Genomic DNA, 17385 nt, shown 5'->3' with positions numbered 1-17385 from the left:
CAGAGAAACCTCCAAACTCATGCACTTCCAACCATGCATACACGTTCACATTTGTTTTAACAATCAACAGAACAAAAGTTGAGAAGAAACTCTTCACTGATGTTGTGTTCGTCTTGTTGCCGACATTTCTGCTCTGCACCGTCACCTGTCAATCAAACTAGGTGGCAAATCCTGACATCTCTTCTTTGGTTGTGAAAAAAAAAGATCATTAATGAGTGTGACCAATATCGGGACATGCTAATTAAGACACATTCATTTCCTGCACACCCTCTTCTCATATCATTAGATAGATAGCAAAGATTCACATCAGCTGTGTTAACTGTCTGTCTGATTTCCTGCCAGGAGACAGAAAGTGGTGTTGAAGCAGACGCCTCCATAACCTGCTACATTAAAGCTATAAGAAGCTTTTTCTGCATGCAAATGTCCAAAATAATGACCAGACCTATCATGCTGATTTTGTCCCAAATGTTTCCATCAGTCCTCAGATGCATCAAAATTGGATTCTTTTTTTAAAGGGATAGTTCACCCAAAATTCAAATTTCACTCATTATCTACCCCCCCTCATGTGGACTAAGGGCTGGGAGAAGTTTCAGGCCCCGTCCAGACGAATACGCGGCTTCACCGAATCCGATCTTTTTCTTAAACACGGCATCGTTTTCAAAAATATCTGCGTCCACACGATCACCTGAAAACGACCCAAAACGCTGTAGTACCTACATACTGCAGGCGTGTGTGTGGAGTGTGTGTGGCGCTGCAAGCGCTGCCTGCCACACATAAACACCAGTGTTTCCCCCAGAAAATTTGTCAGTTAAGGTGGTGTCTGACCTGTCGACGGGGGTGGGTGGGGGGGGGGGGGGGGGGGGGGTGGCGCGAATCTGTTGACGGGGGGGGGGGGGGGGACGCACCGCGCCGTATTAAGTTTCGCTTTCAACACGCGCTGCTGTTATGCATGCGCGCTTCTCTGTGCTGTGTATGTGTGTGGGAGGATGCGGCCATCGTCCGACGGGGGGGGTGGGCGGCGGCGGCGAATATCGCTACATTTTTTTTTTTTTTAAGAAGTTAGTTTAGGCGGCAGCTCTTTGTTGTTAAGGCGGCCGCCTTAACAGGAAAGCGCTGCGGGAAACCCTGAACACTAAAGACAGCTGAAGAAGACGGGGTCCCCGCTGTAATTCAATAGAAGAAGTCCCCCGCTGTATTCAAACTCAAACATGGATTAAATGTTGACAGGGAGTCGTGTCAGAGTAAATATTACGATCAGTGATGATTAAACAGACGTGATTCAGCCGCAGCGTCTGAGCGACGCGACGTTAGTCGGCCGTTGTTGTTGTTACGTGCATAGACTGTCAGTGTGCAGCAGCTGCTGCAGCGGTGTGTGTGTGTGTGTGTGTGTGTGTCTCAGGTTACAGGTAGAGCGGCGGGGGGCATGACATCATCGTTTCAGAAAAAGTCCGTATTGGCCGTCCAGACGAAAACGCTGGGGCGGCGTTTTCAAATTTTCCCACTCTGGGACCCGTTTTCAAAAAATACCGTTTTCACCCCCTGAAAACACCGTATCCGTGTGGACGCGAGGCCGATCCGACAAAGTATTTATCCGGATTCGAAAAAAACGGCTTCGTCTGGACGGGGCCTCAGAGTCCTCCGTGGCTTCTCTGAGTTACAGGGGGTCTCGGCGTAGCAGTGCATGTCAATATAACGGTTGCAAATGGATACCAACTGTCTTCGTAACAAAAAGACACACCAAAAAACATCCAAATACCTCCATGCTGCTCGTATGTAATGTCCGTCTTGTATTGAACCCCGAAATGCGAAATTGTTCCGAAAAAAATTGAATAAGTCTATATTTCAAGCTTGTTTGTAGCGGAAGCTCCTCTTCCTGGTTCGTCCAATCCTGGTCCGTCCAAGAAACGCCACAGAATCAAGACCAAGCCACAAATTGATTCTGCTTATTTTTTTTTTCCATCAACGCAATATCGTTCCGTTAATTCATCTCCACATAGCGCTCTGTCACTCATACACACACACACACACACACACACACAGAGAGCGAGAGGAGAGAGAGAGAGAGACAAGTGAACATGCATGCCAGTGTTGCATGGTAAATACGAAACTTATCAACCAGCAGTGTTTGCTAGGGGTGTCACGATTTCGATTTTTTATCGAAATCGATCGAAATTACGTCACGATCTCGAGCATCGAAGTCAAAGAGAGGATCGACGACCCCCCCCCCCCCCCCCCCCCCCCCCACCCCGCAAAGCTACAACTGCCCGTTGTCCCCATTGCGCACCAAGCGTCTTGTCAGTCACTGGTCTGAGTTTTCCTTTACTTTTTATTTCGAGACAACACTCACTCATTCTCTCTCTCCCTCTCTCTCTCTGTGCACGTCTGCAGCAACCCAAACAAATGCACATGTTGACTGGCTCTATTCCAGCCACATGATTGGTTCGGCGCAGCGCAACTTGAGATCGACTCGTCTCATATTTCTATCGAAGAAAAGTTATTTCACAATTTATAGCGTTTTATCACCCAGCCCTGGTGGGCTACTGTCCCTCCTGCCTGGGGAACAGGAGGGACACAGCTCTAAATACACAACACCGACAAGCACTGAGAGCCGCATGTTGCATGTTATAAGATAAAAAAAACAAACAAACCCGCAAATAATAAGCCGACGAAAAGGTGCAACTTGCCACTTTTTGTCGATGTATTATTTGCGGGGGCTTTGGGGGATCTGGTGACGGTGGAGGATCCGGGACTGATGCACTGTGGGCCACCACCAGTCTGATCAGGACATGATCATCAGGTCCATGGCAGCACAGCAGCTGCAGCTCTGCCCCACTGTCACATGACTCTGCGCTGGCGCACACACACAAACACGTGCACATGGACAGGTCACTTTGTAACGGTAATAAAAAAAAAGCACCTTGCTTCGTTTGTGACTCACTCACTCGCCTCGGCTCAAATTACAATGCAGCGACTTCACGGAGTGACGTCAGCGCTGCCGGCGGCGGCAATGAAAGTACCGGTCCCATCTAAGCGCAGTATAATACCGTTTTAAATGCCTCAGTACCCCGGTACCAATCTAGTACTGGTATACCAAACAACCCTAATATGCAGCGTGACGATTTTATCGCAAGTATATTCTATTGGTTGTTGTCTGCTAACTAGCTTGTCAACAGGAAGCAGCGTGTACTTTTCAACCAATAAGAAGTGCTTGGGGGCGGGACACGGCCGCGAAATATCGTTCAGATGGAGACAGCGAGCAAGTTTTTCAGGGGCAAATGCAGAGACTGCTTGCTGAAAAACTTTTCTCAACAGGCATGCATCAGCGGTTTTGCATGAATTTCCCTCTAAAACAACTCTGTCTGGTAACGTTGTGTTATTATCTCATAGCGTGGTGAATGTGCAGGTCACAAGGTTTCCACCAGAGCGTTTTGGAGTTGTTGGATTGTGTATTTGATGAGTTTGATGAGGGAAACCAAGAAATTCCATTAGCCTCCGTAGTGTAGCCCTGAGCAGCTCGCGGCTCTGCTCTGCCGCTCCAAAAATAGCTTGACAAATAAAGGTAACGAACCTACTCCTAAAACTATTATTATTATGATTATGGCAATGGGCCAATTTGCCAAAATGTTGAACTATTCCTTTAATAGTCACCTCAAATCAACATCTGGTTGGTAACCACTGTCATGGATGGTGGCAGCTCTGATCAGCTGACACAGCACAGTGTCCATGGACAGTCAGGTTCTTCTACACAACAGTAAAGTGTGAACATGGAGCTACAGCTCCGAGTGCAGCCAGTGACCCGGCAGAGCTGCAGCAGCAGCCGGACCCCGGTCTGACCCGGCCCGACCCGACCCGGCAGAGCTGCAGCAGCAGCAGCAGCCGGACCCCGGTCAGACCCGGCAGAGCAGCAGCAGCAGCCGGACCCCGGTCTGCAGTCCACAGAGGAGGTGGGCTTGAGTCCGCTGCTCAATAGCAGCTCGGCGGTGGTTTCAGCGGAGGGAGGAGAGAAGGTGGCTCATCGCCCTCCCACCTCCTCCAGACCAATCTCTCACCTACTTCCTCCTCACACTTCTCCTCCCCCTCATCATCATCATCTTCCTCCTCTTCCTTCCTGCCCCCCAGCAGACTCCCCTCCCTCCTCCTCCCTCCTCCTCCTCCTCCTCCTCCTCCTCCCTCCCTCCCATTCTTTGTCATCTCTTTGGGTGAATTCCCAGCTGACTCTGTTTGTCATGGCAACCAACCAGTCGTGGTGACTGGGCCTGCAGCTCACACTTCCTGTGTGTGTGTGTGTGTGTGTGTGTGAGGAGACACATGCGCAGTGAGATTGTGTGTGTGTGTAGACAGCGACTGGCTGCATGAGCCTGTCAGCCTGGATTAGAGTCAAACACACTGCAGCAATGCCTTCTTTCTTTCCTCCTTCCTTCCTTCCTTCCTTCCTTCCTTCCTTCCTTCCTGTCCCTGTGCAGAAGCTACAGTATGATGCCTTCAGATGGTTTGATCGGATGCAGAGATCTATTAAACCACTTGAACATGCATGTTTAGGGAATCTGCTGTCGCTCTCTCTCTCTCTTCTCTCCTACTGTATGTCTCTCACCCCCACCCTGCCCCACCCCCTCACTGTGTAACTCAATGTGCTATTCTAATATGGCAGGAGAAGGGAGGGGTGGAGGGGGGCTGGGCTTTAAATCTGGCCTATGATCCTGTGGTACAGCAGGGAACGCTGCTATTACATAACTGTGTGTGTGTGTGTGCATGTGTGTGCCGAGCTACAGTATGTAGCAGCGAGACTCCCGCTGCAGCTGCTCCTGGTTTCACTGTATGTTTTTTTTTAAATCCCCTGTTGCAGTAAGCTTGTTGCGTTTAAGCAGCTTCTTGAATCACCACGGTTAAGCTGCCGCGTTTCACTCTGAAAACTTGACTGGCGATTGTGCATCGTCTCCGTGTGTCACCGAGGTGAGGTGTGACGGTCGACTACCGCTGAGATCCTGTTCTGCGGCTGCTGAATGCTATCAACCCACTAAAACCCCAGCAGGTGTCAGGGATCAAAGATTCAGATTTCACCAATGTGGAAAATTGTATTTATAGTTAATTATTGAGGAAGATTGATAGAAACTTAATCATCAGTTTCTCATCACTCCACATCGCTTTATGGCATTTTTATACACCATTTAACACTTCTGGCCTAAAGGGGGCTGTCCCCAGTGGGTTCCTACTTGAACACATTACGTGTGAGGTTGCCAAGTGGCTGAGTGGGTCAAACCAAGACTCAGTCATTCATGCTGGATGAGCGGCGGGTCATCTTATGTCTCTGACGATGAACTACTTTTAGTTCTCTCTTACTTCTTTCATTAAGGGTTACTATAGATCTGTCTCAGTTCAGTAGCTGCAGCCTTCGGAGGACCCAGCCTGTACGTGGTTTTGGAGGCTCCTCCGAAGGCTCCGTCAACCGTCGGTAAATGAGACGGTCTTTCCTGATTGTGTCCAAATGTAAACAACGTCCTAACGACCCTATTGTATTCCTAGGAATTCTTCTTCTTCTTTCTTCTTACCACGATCACGATTAAGGCAACCACCATTTGAAAAATGTATCTCTCACCAAATAAGACTTTTTTCTCCTGACTTCTCCTAACCCTACCCCTACAATAAACGCCTCATGGAGTTGAACCAACAAATATTGAATATAGACAATCAATTGGCCCATAACTCTACACCTGAACTTTTTAAGGAACGGTTATTACTACAGACAGAATTTGACAACCTTTCTATAAGACAGATGGAACAGATGATGTTAAAAACAAGACAAACATATTATGAACATGGTGAGAGAGCAGGGAAGTTATTATGTCATCAACTTAAAGCAGAAGTAAGCAGAATATTTGTGTTAATATAAGTCTTAGTTCTATCTTCCGACAGCAATCACTTCTATAGAGTGTTTGGTCTGAAACACGGGTCTGTCAGTCACTCTGCTCTGCTGTAAGCCCAGGAGAAAACTTTCCTTGTATCCTACAACTAGAGTTGTCACGATACCAAAATGAGTAACCACGGTACTATACCAGACAAAGTATCACGGTTCCGGGTAATATCACGATACTGCAACCTTTTTTAATTATTATTATTTTTATGAACTGCAATGTATTTGTACAAGGTATAAATACTTATTAATTACTTATAATGTTGTTTGGTGCATGATAAACATCATACTGGTGAAGTAGGAACTAGATTGAAACAAATATTTTTAAATAAACAATAAAAAACAAATAAATGAAGTTAGGATTTATATGGTTGAAAATAAATAACCATTCAGTCTCTTGCACATTCATTTATGTTTAACAAATATAAATAATCAACTTAGGATAAAAACAAATCCACTGTCTTTTTAAAAAATCTATTTGACAATAATGCTTTCTCTCCAACATAATAAATCATAGAGGACTAAATACAATGAACAGGAACTGATTCCCTGTGAAAACTATATTTTTATGCATTTTCTAGGTGCTTTATACTTGGACATCCTTTAACTCTTCATTCCTCAGCCTGTACACGGAGCATATAGCCTGATATTAGCCAATGAGAAAATAAACAGAGCTAAATTAATTAAGTGCCACTGACGACGACACCGCGGCAGACTCGCCGCTCGCGCCCGGTGCTTCTGCCGTGGTGAGTGTGTTGCCTCGTGTTTGTGAAGCCGTGCGCTCATCTGGGCGAGACTGAACTTTAGCTCGTTGTTTGTTTTGAAGCGAATTTCTATCGGAGCGGAGCAGCCGGAGCTGTCTCAGCTGTCTTCATGGAGTCCGAACAGCCAATCAGATAACAGACGGGCGGACCCAGCGTGCGGAAACAGCCTATCATATCCCCGGACATCACCAGTAACAGGCAAACAGCCAATCATTCAGCAGCTGTGTAGTTAGGTTGCAGTGGGTGCATGTGGGTTTTGTTTACAAGGGAGTGCGTGCAGTGAGAAGCCGAGAGGAGAGGAGAGAAGAGGCGGCCGCTATGTAGCGGAAACTGGCACCGGTAGTAGTAATCCACGGTAGTACCGTCGTGTAGAATTTCTAGTATAGTAGGAACCGTTACGTTTCGGCACCGCGGGGTACCGTGGCTACCGTGGGTATCGTGCAACTCTACCTACAACCTTTATCCAATGAGGAGAGAGAAGGGCATAAAGGGGCGGTCTGTCTAAAACCAGTGTTGCTACTGACTTTCTTTTTCCTTTTTTGCCCGCGGTCGGGTTGAGAAATGCTCGCGAGTCCGGCTGTGTTGGGTCCGAGATTCAACACGCCGGTCTGGTTTTACAGTTATTACAGGCAGTACGGCCGTTTATCACCAGTAAACACAGTAGATGAGGGGTAAGTGACTGAGCTCAGGCCGTATAAGACGGATGGGGTGGGGGGTCAGCTGCTTGGAGCGGTGCGGGTGTCTGACTGCAGCGGAGACGACCATGGATCTGCTCCGTGACACGGTGCTTTGGGACGGGACCGGGACTCATCCGCTAATCGCTAATAACCCGAAAACAGCAGTGACACGTGCTTTCACACCGAGTCTCCAAACCAGAAAGGTCTGTATAGTAACAACAATACAACGGAAAAAGTCGTTTTGGAAAAAAAAGAGAAAGAGAGAGACCGGCAGCGCCGTGTAACCATAACAAGAGAAAAAAACTGACAGCGAGTGTGTGTCACACTTCCTGTATCTGGCCCTTCAAATTAAAAGCAGGTCTGTGAACAGCTTCTGGACAAAGGTTTTCAAAGCTATATCTTACATGCGAGGTGTTACAGTAGATCCTGACCCAGTAATCGCCATCTTTGGGACAACACCCTCAGAAGAACACTTTACTTCCTTACAGATGAATGCCATAGCGTTTCTAACACTGATGGCACGGAGATTGATTGTTATGCAGTGGAAGTCGGTAAGACCTCCGTCATTCAAACACTGGGTTAAGGAGGTCTTCTCTATGTTTCCACTGGAGAAGCTGAGGTATAGTCGTAACGGTAGCAAAGAACCCTTTATAGAGTTTATTGAAAACATATCTTTCACTTAACATCGCTCTGGCCTGCCAGCCTTTGTACATCTAGAATGACCAGCTGGATCTGTGTAGTGGATTAGAATGTTCCCGTCATGTCATGTATACAGGATTGTATGTGATATATGTGTTTGTACATGTATAAGTATGAATATATATGTGGACGTGTATTTGTGTGAATATGAGCGTGTCCATGTATTTATGATGTGTGCACATGTAGGAACATATGAATGTTAAATACTGTATTTGCGAGTTTACATCAATATGAAGATATATATAAGATATATACATTGTATTTCTTTTCCTTTTTTATGTTTTATATGTTTATTTATTCATATATATATACATTTTCTTTTTTGGCCTTGTGGGGAGTGGGTGGGCGGGGTTGATGTGTCATTTTGTGTTTTGAAAAAAGTCTATAAATAAAGTGCTTAAAAAAAAAAAAAAACGTCGGTTTTATATCCAATCGGTGACCGGCCGGTCACACTGCCCCCGCATGCGCGGTGCATAGCTGCTCAACGCGCCCAGGGCAAAACAGCAGCTAAGCTAAAAACTAGCAGAAGACTCAGGAAGAAAACATGTGGCTGATTTGGACTTATTTCACTGTGCCAGGACGACCCAAAACACGCTCTTTGTAATGCTTGCAAGTCAAAAGTGGAGGATCAGTGTTTCCTCCAGGATTTTTTTAAAGAGCGGCGGCGAGGGTGGTCGGATCGACGCATAACACGGGATCGTCCAACGAGGCGGGGGGGGGGGGGGGGTCGGACCGTATAACTCCGGGGCCACACTGGACACGGAAGCGCTGAGAAGCGGGGGCATTTTCCAAAATCCTCCGTGGCCGGCTCGCGCCGTGCAGAGATTGTTTGGGTGTCTGGTCTATTTTGTGCACGAGCTGCGAGTGATCGCATCAATCTTGGCAGGACGTCGCACAAAGAAACACGAGAGAATCCGGTCAATTTTCAAAATAAAACACCGCGATTGAAAAATACGTGAGGCCAATGTGTGTACGTTTGTAGCCTATTTGTGTTTATTAATCTAAACAGAGCACAAGAGATGAACACACACACAAACAACACACACAGAGCTGAGGGGCAGAAGTGTTGTCGATTATTATAATTATTTCTTAGATAGAAAATCAGTATCGGAAAAACCGGTTTTGGCAGGTCAGACCTCCTTTAAAACCGGGAATCGGTATCGGCCAAGGATTTTGCAATCGGTGCATCTCTATATAAAAACACTAGTTGACAAACATCCTAAAGGAAATCAAGAAAAATACCAATCCCAACTTTGGTTACACAAACAGACATCTTGAATATCTTACTTTAAGCTCTGGGGAACTGAAAAACAAATCAGTTGACACTCTGGCGATGAATTAACTCATTTCTTTCTGTTTCTCCCCCCCCCAGATATATGTTCGGTAAAGGTGCGAAGCGGAAGCTGGACGAGGATGAAGAGGGGCTGGAAGGCAAAACGCTGGAGGCGTCGGTGGCGGGAGGGGGAATAAGCCTGGTCCCCGAGGGCCTGTCCAAGGTCTCCTACACCCTGCAGCGCCAGACCATCTTCAACATCTCCCTGATGAAGCTGTACAGCCAGCGGCCGCTGGGCGAGCCCAGCCTGGAGCGCCGCGTCCTCATCAACAACATGCTGCGGCGCATCCAGGAGGAGCTGAAGCAGGAGGGCTCGGCGCGGCCGCTGCTCCTGCCGCCGTCGCCACCGCCCGACGACCCCATGGACGAGGGCTTCCGAGAGGCGCCGCCCTCCTTCGGCGTGTTGTCGGCGACGGCGCAGCTGATGCCGGCCATCGCCCCTCCGCCTTCGCCCCACCCGATGGTGCCTCCTAACAGCCAGGCGTCCCCGGCCTTCCCCGGCCGCGGCGGGGAGGTCTGCCTCGCCCCCCTGGAAGCCTGCCTCACCCCGGCCTCTCTACTGGAGGAGGACGGTGGAGATTCCACCTTCTGCGCTTCGTCCCCGCCCACTCCTCCTCTGTCGCCTCCCCCGGCGCAGTCTCCCGCGTTACCCTCGGCACTTCTGGGTCAGGCGCCCCACAGGGCGCCCCACAGGGAGCCCGCGCCCGCGCCCGCCTCGTCCGCTGACGGTTTCCCCTCCGCTCTGAGTGACATGGAGTTGGGTCCTCCCACAGCCATAACAAGGACAGCAGCAGCTAATACTATGACCGTGACTACCTCCCCAGCTCCCACGCCGCTCCCCCGGCCCCCCCAGTTAGCGTCCCTCTCCCCGACACCTCCCGGCCCCCCCAGAGACTGCAGGACCCTGGGTGCTAAGACGGAGGCGGCTGGCGTCTTGCCAGCAGAACCTCGCTGCGGCGAGCTCCGGCCGATGGACACGCTGCTCCCTGGCGGCCTCGTAGACATTTCCTCCTCCCCTCCCTCCTCCGCCTCGCCCTCCGGGTTTCTCTCAGACTTGGCGCTCGACGACGTCCTGTTCGCCGACATCGACACGTCCATGTATGACTTTGACCCCTGCACGACGACGGGGGCCGTGGGCGTGACGGCGGGCGGCGGCCTCGCCAAACTGTCGCCTGTGGTGACGACGGACGACCTCCTGAAATCTCTGGCGTCACCGTACGGCAGCTCCGCCCCCCAGGTTTCAGCCAATCAGCCTTTCAAAATAGATCTGACAGAACTGGACCACATCATGGAGGTGTTGGTGGGCTCGTAACCCCCCACACACACCTCGGAAACACACAGACAGTTTAAGGCGGAGAACAGACTGGAATGAATATTTGGGATCGGTTTGGGGGGTTTTTTGGTTGTTGTTTTTATGTTATTTGAAAAAAACTTTCTTCAGAGGTCGGTAATTGTAAACATCGATTGTGATGTCAATTAGTACTACTATGACAACTACTACTACTACACAACACTGTGCATGCACTGTGCTCGCCTTTCCAAATATGGAAATGAAGTAACTGGGAAACAAAGACACAAATACGTTTGTATTTCTATACTTGTGAGCACCTCCACTGACTCCATTCATTCCCTAACCCTAATTCAAACCCAATCCTAGTTCTAATCTTTAACCTGAACCTAAGCCTTAACCCTGAGGAGGAACTGTACATAGAGAAACTGGCAGACCGGCAAATTGTCCTCATTCTGGAGGATTTTGCAATCAGTATGTCCTTGTGAGGACTTCTACTCACAGGTAAAGAAATACAAATGATGAACACATATAAACATAACACGACACACACACACACACACGCACACACATACAACAAACACGCACGCACACACACACAACAGAATTCATGGCTTTTAGCAGATGAGTGCCTTTCAAAATGACCACTTATTCAATTCCTGTTTTTTACAGTATTTGTTTTTTTGTTTTGTTTTTCTAGTTCTTTTCACTTCAACAGCCTAGAGAGGTCACTCCTCAATGTCGTTTAATTTATTGTATTAAAACTATAATTAAGTAAGGTAATTTCTCATGATCAAATAATAATTATTTAATCTTTATCTTATTATTATGTTTTATTTGTTAAGCAAGCATAAAAAGGTTTATGAGAAATGCATTGTTTTACCAGTGTGCTACATCACCTGTTAGCTCGGCTTTATGATTATGCTCTAAAACACATCACCTGGTTGTCTGTTGGACTCTTTGGTAGAAGGTGATGTCTGCTCTATGAATTCAGTTCGGGCCTTAATGTTTTTTTTTTCCTTTCCCTTCCTGGTCGGCCCGGCACGGCACATGTAACTGTGCTGGATGCTATTTGAGCTTGATCATATGGGCTAGTTATCATGCTTCATTTACAGCAGAATTCAAATGAGCTGCTCCCACAGGAAAGCTAGATGTGTTTACATTGGAAGCGGCAGCAGTGCCAGCACCAACCCCATTCACCTCCCAGTCAGACACAGACGACCTGAGAGGTCTATCCTAATACGCAGGCTTTAGGCTTTAGGCTCCAATACATTCAATCGGGACTCAAAACAATAGCAGCTATCACTGAGCTGTAGGGGCAGGTCCGTTTGACTCCATAGGATTTCTAAGAATCACACTAAGATAATTGAACATTTTAGTGGAAATGCCTTATTTCAGTTGTGTTTATACGGCAACTAGCAACGTGAATGACATACAAATGACAGCAACGCATACAGTATTACACGCACCCTGTATTTGCAGAGTATGTTGACTTGTGTTTAGAACAGGAGCCCTACATGCCAAATCTCAGAGCCCTGCTCACGTCAGTACACTGTGCTGTACAATTTGAAGTTAATCCTAAAAGCTCACATACGATAACAGGAATGCTAGATCTGTCTCGTAAAAAACAATTTGAACTAGAGTCGGATGCCCAGACCATGATACTGCAAAGCACTACCCCCCACCCCCTGCACAGGTCCACTATGCATGATTTTTGATACAAAAAGATGTGATGGCTAAGTGTATTGTCTAGGATAAGGGTCTCATGAGGAATCCTAGGGTTTGCATGTTTGATATCCCAGCTGTCCACGCTCACACTGTTTAAATAGAGTAGGAATTCATCAGTTTATAAGTCAAATGCTGTGTCTCCAAGTTGAGCCTTTCATGTGCTATCTATGTACTGTGTGCCATCTGTCGAAGATGAAAGTTCTCACCCCACAAGTGTCCCTCGTGAATTTGGCTGTGATGCTCCACCTGAAAAGGGAGAAGAAGGAGCTGAAAACCGCTGTATTACAGTCACCTCATCAGACTGTTGACCTTCATTAGGATGAACCAATCTCCAGCCTCACAACAAGCTTTTGCAAAGAAAATCATTTTTCTGTGTCGCATATTTTAGCCATAATTTGCACTGTTCTGAACTGGACCATGTAAGCACCACGACAGCTGTACTCTGACAGTCAGAGAAGGGCCTTCAGTGGACACGAGTGGGTTTTTAATTATTATTTTTTTTTACAATTCACAGACAGCATCGTTTCTGTTGTTTAAAATTAGCTGCAGCATCACAACACAGTACAGGTTTAAGCTTCTTTCAAGTGCAGAGATGAGGCTTATTTTTCAACAGTTGATACTATGAAAGAAAGAGACGTAAAATGCCTTTTGTTTGCTGCAACATCTGGAACAACAGTTTGTTTGCAAATGTCAGACTCATCACTTGCCTTGTTGAAGACAGTCAGTTCAATCAGATTAACCTCAACAGGCTTAAACGTTAAAGGAAAGATCTACCCTTGGATACTGCTACTGCTGCTTCACCTTGTCTTACACCTTGATGCTAGCTTCAGTGTTGTTGTCTTGAGACAAGTTTTGCTAATGTTGGATTCTTGAATTTTTTGAATATCAGCACAAAATGGTTTGATATTTGAAGCTGCATTCATGGCTTTTTTTGGCACTTGGGTGACACAAATGATGTATTACCACCCTGTGACACTGTCAAGTCAAACCACAGCTCCAGAAAAGATTAAAGAGCCTAGAGGAAAATAATATTAGTAATAGCTGATAGCTAAAAATGCTTGTTAACTGCTAGCCTCTCTATGGACAGCTGTGCTAAGAGAAACCGCACTGCACGCGGAACCAGCGCAGCGCCCTGGAGCGGAGGCAGTTTCAGATAGGCGCACATGTTAACCGGTCTGCCTGGTCGCACATCTCGCGCTGTGGAGCGCAGTGCGCGCGGCTGCAGCGCTTCAGTTCTATTTTTCACGCGAGCTGCGAGCGCCGTCTGTCAAGCTGGGTAGACCAGATCGTACCAGACAGGAAGTCAGGCACAGAGAAGGCGAGAGAATCCGGTCAATTTTTAAAAATAAAATAATTAAATGATGATTCATTAAGTTGTTATATACATATTTGACCGTTGCGTCTGCACATGAGACACACACACACACACACACGTTTAAAATGATGTGTGTGTGGAAAACCGAGTGAATACGAGTTAGACGACTGCAGTCGATGTCTGACCGGCGCGGAGAGAGGAGAAGTAGCTCCCAGTGCGACCAGCCAAGCGCCAGAGAAGCCGCGCGCTCAGCTTCCGCGCGCTCAGCTTCCGCGGGCAGTGCATCCAGGGTGTAAACCGTTCCACAGACTCAAGAGGAACTGAAAGTTTGGTGACTGTAGTCATCACGACAAACAACACGTTAACCATGACGCCTAAAATTTGACATGTAACAATGTATTGATGAGTGCAGCTTTAATGATCACTTCAACCTTTTCTGTCACCAAACTATGTTTTTTTATCTTCATGCGTATCGTCTACATTCGTCTGGCTATTCACAGCAATATGTATTTAAAAAAAGAAAAAACACCACAAACAGACACCACAATGAGTTGGAGATCCAAGCCCCTGCACCAGTAGCTGTTGGAGAAACGTTAGGATGGACTTTTCCTTGATTGGTAGTGAGGTAACAAGCAAACCCAGAATGCATTTTACCTCAGCTAGTATGTAAACAAACAGCATCGCAACAGAATTCAAAGCAGAGTGTGAGCCGAGCAGATAGCAGCACCAACTAATACTGTTTGTAGACGACTGTGTCTTGTTTCTTTCACTATGTTTGAATTTTGGAGTGCTTGTTTTTTTTTTGTCAATGAAGTTATTTATTCATATTGTTTTTTTCTTCTCCGTGTAAATATATTTATTTTGGATGTGAAATGAACTTTTGGATTGTAAATGCGTGTACAGAATGTGTGGTAGGAATGTACTTCAGATAGGAATGTATCTGAGTGTGGAATAATGGGTGGAAGCCATTTTTTATATACATAGGTAGTTATATTATCTTTTTTGTTTGTTTGTTGCTATGTTATTGATTTTTTTTGTGGGTCAGCGGCCACGTTTTTACATCTTTTGTAATCTTTTGTTCATCATTTTCCATTTGAAGGCGAACAGTTCATGCAGCAATACTCAAAACCTGTCTCCAACCCTCAGATGTCAAGACTCCAAAGCCTGTCATAGACGCTTCAATGCCAAAAGTAATGTACATAGTATGAACAACATTCAAGCTCCTGAGACTTTTTGATCAGTGTTTGTTACCGAATCTGTTTTAGCGCTGTCTGAGCGAGCAGCAGTCGGCCAGGAGAGGCTGACTGACTGCAGTCAAGGCTGATTCCCTCTACGAAGGCTGTATTTTACACAGACCTAAGAGCTGTGCCTTTTTCTATGCAATAGAACACAGAGAGAGAAATTATCAGCTGATCACTGTATTGGGATCTAAATGTGGACTGTAGATAAAATATGTATGTATATATGAGTGTATATATACACATATATATACTCATAAATGCATATATGAGATAAATGGACAGCTGTCTATGAATTTGAAACAGTCTTACTTTTGTAGTTTTATATATATATATAAATATATATATATATATACAATAAACTGTAAAAAGAGCAAAAGTCTGTTGTGTTAATGTCTCACTTTCTAATACTGTTTATAGTCTTCTTTCTTGATCTGCACATACATGAACATGACGTTCATATTTCTGTAATGAGCTGTGGTTAGAGCAGTTTGAGCGGAAATTTTGTTTGACAAAATCATCTTCACTCAATGCAGCTTTTAACCACCTCCTCATCTTTTATCAAGTGAACACAGTTCCATACTTAACCATATCAAAGCTCTCACTACAGTGAGACCATGATACACTGGTAAAGCCAGAGTGAAAGCAACAAGGTAAAGGGGACAAGTCACAGAGTTGGTCCAATCCTGCAGTGTATGTAGCCTACTGTATGGTGGATGGTGAAGTTACATCTAGAGGTTGAAGGTTCACTCATGACTTTGAAAGCAACTGGGCAAAAAGTGTCTTGACACAACACACACTCTGGTTTTTCTGAAGCTTTCAGCCACATCCTGTGGCCGTGCTTAGTGGTTGGTGTTTCAGGTTTCATTGTCATGGTTTAGTTTGTTATCATTTAACCTGCAGTGAAATCAGTGTCATATAATAATAGGTGGTTGTAAACAGTGCCCATAGAATGAGCTGAGGAAAACCACAGGATGTCTGAAAGCTTCAGAGAGAGACCAAGAAGAAGTGATTCTTGAGAATTATATAAAAGTGGCACCCAAGTGTACAAGTTCAATTGGACAATTTTCAGTTTCTATTATGTAACCAATTACATCTTGTACATCTCTCAGTAACATGGATGTAGATTCAATCAAGCTGTTAGGACATCAAAGAATTGGCTACTGGTGTTAATTTGGCCACAAAATGTTATAATTGTTAACTGACTATGTGCCGTCTGATTTGAATCTTGACATACTGACCCCTCAAGTGATGGCACAATCACCACACAACACACTAATTACCCAACATCCTTAAAACATCAATTTAGATGAGTGGCATGAATGTATGTATTATGTATCTATAATTCTGAAATTAATCCCTGTAATTCAGAAATTAAAAAAAAAAGTCCCACAGTTCATTCAAATATGAACCTGATGGATGACAGACAACATGCCTGAGTTTATTTTGGCCACCAAACTGTAAAATCTAAATCTACAGAGGTCAGTATAATGTAGGCCTATAAGCTAAATCATCAGCCTCCCTCCGCCCCCCATAAAAAAAAACAAAAAAATAGAAACACAAAAACTGCACTTGTGTACATTAATTTCCAAACATCCATAAGACAACTCCCCTTCTGAATGTCTGATTGTTCTCAGAACAAACTGATTTGCATGGGAAGCACATGAAATAATCTGATTCTGTTCAAGGCTCCATGGTTATTTTAAGACAGATAAGTGACTCCTTCAAAAGGGCATTTTTGTAATACAGTAGGCTCTTTTAGAGGGAAATATCTCCAGGCTGAGGGATGTAACGGTATGTTCATTCCATAGCTGCCAAACTAATGACACTTCAATATTGTAGTGTGTGGAGCGCCAAAACTGTCAACGTGCAGTATCAGACAGTTAAAATAAACTGTTGATATACAAAATGAAATGTCACTTTGACTTCCTTTAAATCCAATACTTCCCTTTCATCACTTAATCAAAACTGATTGGATATTCACTTTTCCATTTATCTCTTACTAGTTTTATCTCATGCAGTAAAACAAGAGCAAGATGATGGCAATTAAAAGTTAGTAGCTAGGAACAAATAGCCAGATACGCATGGTAATAGTTTGCTATCTCATTAAAGTAAAACCATAAAGCTTAATATTCATTACAATTACAGTAATACTTATGCGTTAAGTTTTCCCTTACACTCATCTGATATTCTTTCCTGTCTATTGTCCATTTTAGGCCTCCACAGTTTACAACTGTGAGTCATGTTTAACTCCCCACATGGTTTAGCTTTGTTGGTTCATCCTGAGAAGAGTTAAGTCGTACGTGGGATTTGATCTAAATTCTTCAGTCAAATAGTCCAAGTTCACGCTTTCGTGTAAAAAACACCCCTCACATCAGGATGGATGGAAGTGACTGAACCAGAATTGCTCTTTTTTGAAATCTTGGTAACAACTT

General features: G+C 45.4%; 1 protein-coding gene across 3 annotated transcripts in view; it reads left to right on the top strand.

Annotated features, from left to right (window-relative positions):
• Positions 1–13142, top strand: part of sertad2b (SERTA domain containing 2b) — a 60110-nt gene extending 46968 nt beyond the window's left edge. For all 3 annotated transcript variants that reach the window (XM_083988499.1, XM_083988498.1, XM_083988500.1), the window contains one exon: positions 9421–13142. In XM_083988499.1, coding sequence (XP_083844625.1) covers positions 9425–10693 — 1269 coding nt within the window. In that variant the 5' untranslated portion in view covers positions 9421–9424 and the 3' untranslated portion in view covers positions 10694–13142. The remainder of the gene's footprint in view (positions 1–9420) is intronic.
• The last annotated feature ends 4243 nt before the right edge of the window (positions 13143–17385 follow it).

Source organism: Trachurus trachurus (assembly GCF_905171665.1).
Source record: "Trachurus trachurus genome assembly, chromosome: 15".
Taxonomy (NCBI): domain Eukaryota; kingdom Metazoa; phylum Chordata; class Actinopteri; order Carangiformes; family Carangidae; genus Trachurus; species Trachurus trachurus.
The sequence above is the reverse complement of the archived record's forward strand: the minus strand, read 5'-3'. Positions and strand labels throughout refer to the sequence as shown.